Raw genomic sequence first — 12,152 nt, forward strand, 5'->3', positions numbered from 1 at the left:
CGAAACAACCACACACACACAGATTGTATCATTTTCATTCTCACCTTTTTTTTCTTTTTTATCTTTCCTTCCCTCCTTCCTTCCCTCCCTCTTTTCTTCCTTCCTTTGTCCTCCCTCCCTCCCTTACTTTTTTTTTTTTTTTTTTTTTTGGCTTTTTGCTATTTCTTGGGCCGCTCCCACGGCATATGGAGGTTCCCAGGCTAGGGGTCCAATCGGAGCTGTAGCCACTGGCCTACACCAGAGCCACAGCAACTCGGGATCCGAGCCGCGTCTGCAACCTACACCACAGCTCACGGCAACGCCGGATCGTTAACCTCCTGAGCAAGGGCAGGGACCGAACCCGCAACCTCATGGTTCCCAGTCGGATTCGTTAACCACTGCGCCACGACGGGAACTCTTTTTTTTTTTTTTTTTTTTTTTTTAATTTTATGGCCACACCTCAGCATGTGGAAGTTCTTGGGCCAGGGATTGAATCCGAGACACAGCACGTGTGGCAATGCCAGATTCTTTAACCAACTGAGCTAGGCCAGAGACTGAACCCACGCCTCTGCAGTTAGGTTCTTAACCCACTGCACCAAAGCAAGAACTCCCTTTTTTTCTATTTTCAATAGCTTGGTTTAGTGAAGGAAAAAAACTAACATGGCCTTTTGAGTCTAAATTTGAATTCTAGTTCTGTCACAAACTTTGGCTCCTTTGCAGAAACTAGATCAGCCACTCTGTCCACCTGTCCCTCTTTCTGAATCTGTTTCCATGTGGTTTCATTTAACTTGGTCCTCCATCCCATAAATGAAAGTTTGCTTTAGAGTTTTGACTACATTCTTAAACCCTTTGGCAGAAATTCGTCCTAGGTGTTGTGTGTGCTTAATATCACCTCCCATGGGGAGGCACAGGGTGTCTCATTGCCTCACTTGTAGTGATTCTAAACTTTATCAGTGGTTCAGGAAGTGACAGCCTAATTCCTCCTCACTAACCTTTTATCATTTACTCTTCATTTACTCTTACTGCCTAAATGAATTTTGCATTAAGGGTTGCAAAGTAGTAGTTTTTTTGTTTTTTTTTTTTTTTTATGGCATATGGAGGTTCCCAGGCTAGGGGTCAAATTGGAGCTGCAGCTGCTGGCCTGCACCACAGCCACAGCAATGACAGATTCTAGCTGTGTCTGCTACCTACACCACAACTCACAACAATGCCAGATCCTTAACCCACTGAGCGAGGCCACAGATCAAACTGCATCCTCATGGATACTAGTAGGGTTCGTTACCTCTGAGCTACAAAGGGAAGTCCCTCTACATTTATTAATTGAAATTCTTCATGGAAAAAATAAAAACTCTCTCAAGAACCAGAACTGCTTAGTTTCTTTGAAGTACAGGAAGACCAGGATAAATGTTTCATTATTTCCATTCCCTTTTAGTAGCATTCAGTCAGGTGCTTGGTTTAGGGGTGTTTTTTTTTTTGAGGGGGGGGGTTGTTTTGTTTTGTTTTGTTTTGTTTCCCAAGAGGAGTTCTGTTTTTCCTCTTGAGAAGCAAAATTAATTTGTGAGTTTTAATATCTTATATATGCTTTGGTCCATTCCATTTATTCTCTTTTATGTTCAATTTCTCAAATTCTTGGCCCATGGGAACCCTTCATGTTGTTTTCTGTGTCTTTTGACATGACCCCTTCATCTCTGATGGCTTCTTTACTTTCTGGTACAAGGCTCATTGTGTGTACAGTCATCCCTCAATATCCAAGAAAGGATTGGTTCCACCATCTATCAGAGATACCAAAATCCACAATGCTCAAGTCTTATAGTCAGTCCTTAGTATCTGTGGTTCCACATTCACAAATTCAGCTAACCACCTAATGTGTAGTTCCTGATGTAGCATTTTGTGCCCCAGACCTGGAATTGGAGCCTTCAAGGAGTCTTGGTTCTTTTCAGTGGGAATGGTATTAGGAAACCACAGACCGAGTTCCCTTTCTGGCCCAGCAGGTTAAGAACCCAACATAGTGTCCATGAGGATGCAGGTTCAATTCCTGGCCTCCATAGTGGGTTAATGATCTGGCGTTGTCACAAGCTGTGATGTACACAGATGTCGCTTGGATCCAGTGTTGCTATGGCTGTGGCATAGGCAGCAGCTATAGCTCCGATTTGACCCCTAGCCTGGGAACTTCCATATACTGCAGGTGTGACCCTAAAAAAGAAAAAAGAAAAGAAACCACAGAGTATTGGGAAGTGCTTATTGTTATTGTTGTTGTTGCTTCTGGGACTTTTCAGTAGACAAATCTTGGAACTACAAATTTGAAACCTAAAAATTTATATATCCCTATCTAGCACAACTTAATTTGCTGTTAAAACCAGGCAGTTCTAGGGCAGTATCCCAGATACAGTTCTTTTTCTTTTAGCATATACAGTCCTCCCTGGGTATCCTCAGAGGATTGTTTCCAGGACCTCCCAGATATCAAAATCCCAGATTCTCAAGTCCCATAAAATGGGACTAGTACAGTTGGTCCTCCGTACCTGTGGGGTTCTGCATCCTCAGATTTAACCAACTGAGGACTGATTTTGAGGTTGGATGTAGAAACTCACACATATGAAGGCCAACTGTACATGATTTTTTTTTAAAAAAGTAGCAGTTTTCTTGTTCTTACTAGTCACAAACTATGATTAAGCCTTTTAAAAATATTTTTTTCTTATCATTTATCTTCTCCAAGTAGTTGGTTTTAAAAGTCAACTTTTATTAGTAACCCAAGTGCAGTACCTTGAAAATATTTATACTTGGTCAAAGGTCTTGTTGAGGGAGATGGTTGGACTAGTCCAAGTGTTTCAAACCTGGGGGAAAATATTTTGGAGTCTTATACTGGAAGGTGTAGTAAAAACACGAGATCTTAATGGAAGTTCTCAGTCTAAGCACTGGAATGAATTTTATTTCCTCTGGAATCCTGAAGTACCAGCAAGGTATGGGGGAGGGGAGTTCACTTCGAAGTTCTGTTGTTCTTGCCATCTTTTTGAGTAATAATTCCATTTTTATAGCTATCAATATTTTTAAAAATTGAAGTATAGTTGATTTACCATGCTGTGTTAATTTCTGCTATACAGCAAAGTGATTCAGTTATACAAACATATATATATATATATATATATATACACTTTTAAAAAATATCCTTTTCCATTACAGTTTATCACAGGACATTGAATATTGTTCTCTGTGCTATACGGTAGGAAGGATCTTGTTTATCCCCTCCATGTTTAATAGCTTATATCTGCTAACCCCAACCTCACATTCCATCCTTCTCCCAACCCCCTCCCTCCCCCTTGGCAAACACAAGTTTGTTTCTTATGTCTGTGAGTCTGTTTCTGTTTCGTAGGTAGGTTCTTTTGTGCCATTTTTTTGATTCCACATATAAGTGATATCATATCATGTTTGTCTTTCTCTTTTTGACTTACTTCATAATAAGTCTATTTTTAAAACTAGGAATAATCACAGAGTTAGAATTAGTTCAGTTGCTATATGATATTTTCCTTTTCATTTACTGTGTTATACTACAATATTGTTAACTACTTTAAAAATTGAAAGATACCACTAAGAAAAAAGAAAGATCATTTAAAAACAATGCCATCAATAAATAAACACTAACAGTTTATTGTATGTACTTTCTAGCTTTTTTTTCTTTTTTGCATCAATATTATCTTTACAAGAAAAATATATTTATTAAATTTCTGGTAAATCCATATCGAATTAATATCATAATCTTTTTCTTGTGACTTCTGCTTACCTAAATTGTCTTGCCATGGATAGAGGAGGGGAGTTGAAATAAATTGAGTTAACTTTTTTTTTTTTAGTTTTCTTTTTAGAGCTGCACCTGCAGCAGATGGAAGTTTCCAGGTTAGGGGTTGAATCAGAGCTGTATCTGCTGTAACAGCCACAGCAACACAGGATCCAAGCTGCATCTGTGATCTATACCACAGCTTGTGGCAATGCTGAATCTTTAACCTACTGAGGCCAGGGATCGAACCCGCATCCTCGTGGATACTAGTTGGGTTCTTAACCTGCTGAGCCACAACGGGAACTCCAAATTGTGTTAACTTTTTAATGGTAACAGATAGGGCAATATCTAAAATCTAGCACTTTTTTTTTTACACTGGTGTGAAAAGAAAGACAAAGGAAGATACATTTCTCAAATTCATTTCTTTTTATCGTTTGAGCTTTAGAAAACTTTCTCGTCTTTGCTAGATAAACTGTAATTTCTTTTAGAGAAGGGAAAATTGGAGGCAAATAGGAAAAATTGTATAAACATTCCTAATATTTTGGGCAGTTGATAATGTTTATGATTTCTAGATTTGCCGCATAATGAATTAATGAAACATGACTGCATATTCTAAAGTTAAGAACAATGGGGAGGAAAGGGTATTGTCAAGAGAATTCTCCAGATTAGGAGACATGATGCAAATTGATCTGATGCTCTGGAGTCTAGGGCAGATCTGTGCTTCCCCACCTGTATGTGTGCAGAGCTCACCCTCTGCATCCATGGGTTCTGCATCCAAGGATTCAGTCAACCTACCCACTTGCAGAGCCAACTGTACTAGTCTTTTCATATAAGGGACTTAAGCATTCACGGATTTTGGTATCCACCTGAGTCCTGGAACCCATTCTCCAGAGATTCTGAGGGGCAATGTAGTTATTCTTTGTGAAGTGATACACTCTGTCACCTTTACCTTTCATCTGACATTTACAGTGAGGCTTGGGGTTTTTTTTTAATTGAGAGGAGAGGTGGTGTTTTTTATTTGTTCCGATTTTTTAAGTTGTTGCTTGGTTTTGTGCCTGTTAGTCCCATATCCTACTTTAAAACTGCCTTGTCAGCCTTGTCTGGCAGCCGTGATATGTGTAGACAAGCAAACAAAAATCTTCTCTTTTTTTTTTTGTCTTTTTTGCCATTTCTTGGGCTGCTCCCTCGGCATATGGAGGTTCCCCAGGCTAGGGGTCAAATCGGAGCTGTAGCCGCCGGCCTATACCAGAGCCACAGCAACTCGGGATCCGAGCCATGTCTGCAACCTACACCACAGCTCACGGCAATGCCGGATCCTTAACCCACTGAGCAAGGCCAGGAATCGAACCCATAACCTTATGGTTCCTAGTCAGATTCATTAACCACTGAGCCACAGACGGGAACCCCCAAAAATCTTCTTTCTTAATTCTATTTATTTATTTATTTAGGCTTGGCAATTGAGTAGTATCCATTTACCCAATTAGGTTATTATTGTAGGTGTTTTAACAATGAAGGGCATCCATGATTAGATAGCCTGAGACAACTGCTGCTGTAGAAGACTGATTAGATTCCACTCCTGTCTTGGCCATTTCCTCATAGTATAACCTTGGGCAAGTTCCTTAACTTTTCTAGGCTTCAGTTCTCCTAAAAATGGGGGCAGTGATAGTACATTCCTGGTAATTAGTAAGTTCCCCATATTACTGTTTTATTATAATGGTTCAAAGAAGAATGTTCCCTTTCATATTTCTTGGCAATCATGATGATGATGACTGCTACTCCCATTACCACTAGACCATTACCAGCTATATCATCTGCCTGCTAGACACCTACCACGGTGCTATGTGCTTCACATATGACTGAACATTTGAAAAGTCAGAATATATATATATTCTGAAATCCAATCAATGCTTTAATGCTAAAAAGTCTTTGGGGGAATTAAGTACACAGGAGACAAGGAGAAGTTTTTCCTTTAACTACTGTACAACTAATTACTGCATTAATAATACAGTAATTATCAACCATGAAACCATTGACAAAAAGGGAATAAAAACATTACTGATCAAGTAGAAGCCTCCCTCAGTGCATATTGCTTCTCCTTTCTGTTTCAGCAGAAGAACTGAGGGGAGGCACCCCCTGTTTCCCCAGCTACTCTTCTCCTTACTGATCCAGTCCGGATTCCTAAAGCTACCAGTGATAGAGGTTCCCTGTTTTATTCCGCCCTCTTCTTTTGTCCGTCTTTCTGTAGAGAAGGGGAAAGGCTAGAAATGAAAGGCACCAAACCAGGCTGGTTTAATATTTTTAACTAGCATAATATTTATTTGATATATCTGTCGTATTGCTCCTTAAACTATGTATAAATGAAAGGGATTGAGCTTGTGCAATCTTCCACATATAATTGGGCACTCCTTTATTCAGCCAAAAAGATCTTTTAGAGAATGTAAGTTTTCAGTGATGAAAGAAAGATAACTTGGTGAGCAGGTAATATATTAAGAAGAGGCAAGATTTCCAGGCATTTAGTGATCTGGAGAAAGGCTAACCGTCCACTTTTGAAGTTATTCCATTATTTTCCATGGGTAAGAAATCCCATGGTTGACTGTGCTAGTTCTTGGTATTTTTCTCCCTTCAGTGAGGAAGAAAGTTGAAATGGCTATTGGATTTTAACTTATGCGTAAACTAGTAACACAGCATATTTCTCCTCCAATCTTTACCCCGTTCTGGTCATGTGTGGTTCTGTTGAAAATTAAATTGCTTTTTATTTTTGGCCATGTCCATAGCCATAGCATGCCTGGATTGAACCCATGCCACAGCAGTGACAATGCCAGAGCCTTAACTGCTAGGCCACCAGGGAACTCCAAAAATAAGTTGCTTTTGAGCTTTAAAAAAATTAAATGTTGGCGTTCCCGTCGTGGCTCAGTGGAAACGAATCTGACTAGCATCCATAAGGACTCAGGTCGATCCCTGGCCTTGCTCAGTGGGTAAAGGATCTGGTGTTGCTGCAGGCTGCGGCAGAGGTCGGAGATGTGGCTCAGATTCCCGAGTTGCTGTAGCTGTGGTGTAGGCCAGCAGCTACAGCTCACATTTGACCCCTAGCCTGGGAACCTCCATATGCCACAGGTGCGGCCCCCTCAAAATAAAGCCAAAAAAGGAAAAATTAAATGCTTATAGTTGTAGTGGTGGGGTTTGTAGATGCTTGGACAAAACTTGGTGTATCAGGAAAATTTCCTTTGACAGGCTTTGTTGATTTTCTTTCACTTATACCACTTTTAACTGAGTATTATATGTATGTATACCTTGGGGTATATATTTATTATAAGTAAGAACCTAGTAATTTATTTATTTTTAGTTTTAGTGGATATAATTGAAATATAATGTTGTATTAATCTTAGGCGTACACCATAATTATTTGACATATGACTAGGTTACAAAATGATTACAACAATTAAGGTAACATCCATCACCTCACATAGTTATAGAATGTTTTTTTCTTGTGAAGAGTAACCTGGTCATTTAGTTTTTTATTACCTACCAAGGGAAAGGTTGCCAAAATATGATTCCAGTTTTTCCTCCAAATCATAGGAATCTCTAACAAAACTTCGATAAATGAGACACTAATGGAAATCTCTGTATGCTATTCACTAATACCAGGAATCATGTAGGAAGCCTTCTTTTCTACATATAACGGCAGTCCAGGGCCACCAGAATCTCCTGTGGGGCTCATTGTGTGAATCTGGGAAACTTGAAAGGAGGGCTGTGATGTTCTCTGCATCGCCCCTTCTCTGCTCATGAGTCACCACCCCTGGATCTTGGCTCCCTTTTCCTGCTGAGCCTGATGAACACTCAGGTTCCTCTCAGCCTGTTCTCTACAGAGTCAGTCAGAGTTGGAGATACAGATGATATTTAATATCTATCCCCTCTCTTTGATGAGATAAGTGGGGCTAAGATATTCTCAAAATTGCCTTTTTTTTTTTTTTTTTTAGAACTGTACCTATGGCATATGGAAGTTTCCAGACTAGGGGTCCAATCGGAGCTATAGCTGCCAGCCTCCACCACAGCCACAGCAGTGTGGGATCCAAGCCACATCTGCAACCATAGCTCACAGCGACACCAGATCCTTAACCCACTGAGCAAGGCTGGGGATCAAACCCACATCCTTGTGGATATAGTTGGGTTCGTTACCGCTGAGCTACAATGGGAACTCCTCAAAACTGCCTTTCTTGAAATGAAATTTACCCAAGTTGAACCCATATCCTAGGAGTGCAGGGTTTGTTGTCTGAGTATTGAGTGCTGGGTCTGACCTTTACCAGCAGAGTAATAGTGAGCAAGTCACTTGGCTTCTCCAAGCATCAGGTTTTTTATCTGTGAAGTGGGAAGAGGTTAACTTGAGGAAAAGAGTTAAACAAAATAATTTTTAGAAAGTGCTTAATATACTGTCTACCCAACAGTTCTCAGACTTTTCATCTCATAAATGCTTTATACTGTTAAAAAAAATTAGGATTTTTTATGTGGATTATATTTATTAGAAATTAAAAATGAAGATAAATTTTAAATATTTATTTTATTAACTTAAAAATTAATAATAGGAGTTCTCTGGTGGCCTAGTGGTTAATGATTTGGCATTGTCACTGCTGTGGCTCAGGTTTGATCCCTAGCCCAGGAACTTTTGCATGGCTATGGTCACAAAAATTAACAACAAACCTATTACATATCCACATTAATAACATTTTAAGTAAAATGACTATGTTTCCTTTAAAAAGTTAGTGAAAATAGTAGTCTGTCTGCTTCTGCATTCAATCTGTTGCAATATCACACATCATATAGTCTCTGGAAATTCCACTATGAGTGTATGAGAAAATGAGAATGAAAAAGGGAAGTAATACCTGAGTAATACTTTGAAAAGAGTTTTGACCTTATGGACCCTAGAAAGGGTCTTGGGGACCTCAGATCATACTTGGAGAATTGTTGGTATGGCCAATACAATTAGTTATTATTGTAAAGATGATTGCTTCAAAATTTCTTGTTCTATACTTTCCTAAAGGGTCTCAAATAAGATTGTGATGAAGACTAAGCAAAAGAAATAACATTGTTTTTCAAATAAATACTGAAAATGCATGAACAAGTTCATTGAATTTTAAAAGGCTCGAATCTTGCTGTCAAGAATTTATCAAATATATTATCATAAAACTTTCATTTTTTTGTTCCAGAGAAGAATCATTTTGCTTCCTAGGGTATTAAGATATTAGTAGAGAGAAAAGTAATTCAATATTTACTCAGAAACCACTGCTGGTGTTCCTGTGGGGTTATGGCAGCCCACCAGTTGAAGAAGGTGTGGCTCCATTGTCACCATGCTGAGCTTCATGACTGACAGGTCAATCTTGATTTACTGGTTGGAGAACCTTGACTTAAAGCATTTATTACAGTTTGATTCTCCGATACAAGATCCCTTAAAGGGGCTTTTTGAAATGGGTTTGGACTGTAAAGACAAGAAGCAAAAGTGATAGAACAGATAAATTGATACGTTGTCTTAAGAAATATAGGTAAAGGTCATATAGTTCCTATCTTAAGATAGATGAATATAGTTATATCAGCTATACATGTGCTTTGCAGACGTATAGCCCTCTAATGATATCAATTTCTCCTTTCTCTCTTTTTCTTTTGGGGGGTGGTGTAGACCATGGGGAATTCATATGCTGGGCAGCTGAAATCTGCTCGATTTGAGGAAGCTCTTCACAACTCCATAGAAGCCTCTCTCAGATGTAGTAGTGTGGTGCCACGACCAATTTTTTCCCAGCTGTACCTGGACCCTGACCAGCATTCTTTCTCATCTGCAGGTAAGTTTCTCAATCCCACACGTTTCTAGACTCCTTTAAAAAGAAGGGGAATTCCAGATCTGGGGACCTGTGAAATAAGTGGGTTAAATGTTAGCTAATGCCAGTCTCCCTGTCCTCGGATATCTTTCAGAACTGCATTTTTCTTTGGGTTATTTTCCCACAAGCATCTTTTTTTTTTTTTTAAATTAAATTAGCTGTGATTTATTTGCTTACCCAGATGTCAAACCCAAAGTGGAGGATCTGGATAAAGATTTGGTACACCGCTACACTCAAAATGGAAGCCTGGATTTTTCTAACAATCTAACAGTTAATGAAATGGAAGATGACGAAGATGATGAAGAAATGTCTGATTCGAATAGCCCACCAATTCCCTATTCACAAAAACCTGCCCCAGAAGGGTCTTGCACTACAGATGGTGGGTTTCCGTTTTGGTGTTCTGTTTTGTTTGTTTTTTCTCTCCAGTTCCTCTAATATTGTCTGGCTAGTCTCCAGTCATTGCACAGGGTCCTCAAGGCTGGAAACCAGTAATTACAGAAAGGAATGAGGAATGATTATGCTCTCACTTGCATTATGGCCTGTGACTTCATAGCAGGTGTCTATTAAGAAAGACAAGCATTATCGCCCCATCTTATAGATGAAGAGACTGAGAATCTCTGAGATGGTATGTGGCAAAGGCAAGCCTAGACCTAGGTCAGGACTTTTTCAATGCTTCAGGTGCTTCCTGCAAGAATGCTACTATATTAGGAACGTTTCAAAAATGTTCTTCCTACTTCTTTCTGTCCAACTCTCAAGACAGGAACAGGAATATCAGGTGTTTTATGTTACCTTTCCATTTATTTCATCCAGTGTATTGTTATCTATAGGTAATTAAAATGAACATATTTTGATAATCCCATTTTATTTATCTCATCAACCTTCTCTTCTACCAAGGTATTAATGACACTTTTGAAATGAAAATCCTACATAAAATATTTTCAGCATTTAGTCGTCTTGGTAATGTAACAATGTAAATTATACTCTTTCCCCTCCATCTAGTGGTATACAGTGCTGTTTTCTGACCATCCTAGCCTGATGTCTAATTAGTTCATAATTTGATAGTTTATAGCTTGTCCATAGCTCTTTCAGCTTGGCTCATTCTAAGGTAGTTCTAAGAGTCTGCTCACTCAGAGGCAGAACATCCCTGAAATGTTCCTTATGAAAATGACAGTGAAATAGGGCAATGAAGTGCCTGGATTTGTTTTAGCATACCTCCTTTCCTTCGTGGGAAATCCTCTATTTACCTAAATCTTAAAGGAAGGTAAAGCTATTTTTAGAGGCAATTTAGATAAGCAGATACTTAACACCTGATGGGCTTCTGGGGGTTACCATTCAGATGTAAATTTTGGTTGCTAATTTCTTATGTAAATTATTGGAATAGTGTAGGTTCCTACCCTGCTGGGAGGCAGTTGATTGTCTAAAAGAGGCCACCAAATTTTAAGCCTCCCAATACTGCTTTGATTACTTTAGTTTGTGTTTACAGCTGTTTCAGTAAACTTTCCCTTCCCCCATTTAGATTACTCTGTAACCTTCAAGTTGGAGATAATTGGAGAATGCAAATCTGGTTCTGTGAAGTGAAAACCTTGGCTATTTTCTTAAGGGAATGCAGATGAAGTTTACAAAGTAGGACTCTGTACTGTGACTCCTCTTTAAAATCTTTTGCTTGAAAGAGGCTTGGTTTTAAAGCAGTATTTTAATATTACTCTCAGAAAAAGAAACTTGTTTAGGGGCAGGTTTGTCAAATAAATTGCTATCTGTGTGCCCAGTAATGTATCTTTCTTTCCTTGCATACAGTAAACAGGCTTATATCCTTCCTTCAGGTAGTCTTTTCCAGGTCTTCCAATAGCCTCTAGAAGAAAGACCCTATCTTTCTTTCAGAAGTAGTTTAGACGTCATTTATTTAATTTTATTTAATTATTTATTTTTGTCTTTTTTGGGCCACACCCACAGCATATGGAAGTTCCCAGGCCAGAGGTCTAATTGAAGATACAGCTGCCGGCCTACGCCACAGCCACAGATCTGAGCCGCGTCTGCAACATACACCACAGCTCAGGCAACGCCAATCTTACCCACTGAGCGAGCCCAAGGATTGAACTGCGTGCTCATGGATACTAGTCAGATCCGTTTCCACTGAGCCATGACGGGAACTCCAGAATTAGTTTAGATGTCATTTCAAATTAGCCCACAAGGGAGCAATAAGGTTTCTTTTCATTTCGTTTGAGGTTTTGAGACTTAATATTTGATCTTTATTGTATTTGTATTCTGACATATTTCTGATAGTGGGGGAATAGAACTTTGGATCCGCAGATTTTGAAATACACTTACATTTCATAGATTCTTTAGCTACTTCTTTACAGACACACAGCTTATTTTTAATCCTAAAAAAAAAAATCTATTTGTATAATGTGTTTTTTTCCTTAACTGGGAATCCCTGATGACACATTTTATATATAATTAGCTGCTCTGAATCCCAAGAATGAAGGTCTGGAGGAAACATACCAGATCCTTGGTAGGTGAGCATATTCTCAGAATAAGTGCAAACT

The 12,152-nt window shown here is 38.9% G+C and overlaps 1 protein-coding gene across 1 annotated transcript in view; it reads left to right on the top strand.

Annotated features, from left to right (window-relative positions):
* GREB1L (growth regulation by estrogen in breast cancer 1 like) overlaps nucleotides 1-12,152 on the top strand; it is a 147,830-nt gene that overhangs the window by 11,297 nt on the left and 124,381 nt on the right. Inside the window, 2 exon segments of the mRNA XM_021096163.1 lie at nucleotides 9,414-9,573; nucleotides 9,791-9,988. Coding sequence (XP_020951822.1) covers nucleotides 9,417-9,573; nucleotides 9,791-9,988 — 355 coding nt within the window. The 5' untranslated portion in view covers nucleotides 9,414-9,416.

Source organism: Sus scrofa, chromosome 6, assembly GCF_000003025.6.
Source record: "Sus scrofa isolate TJ Tabasco breed Duroc chromosome 6, Sscrofa11.1, whole genome shotgun sequence".
NCBI lineage: Eukaryota > Metazoa > Chordata > Mammalia > Artiodactyla > Suidae > Sus > Sus scrofa.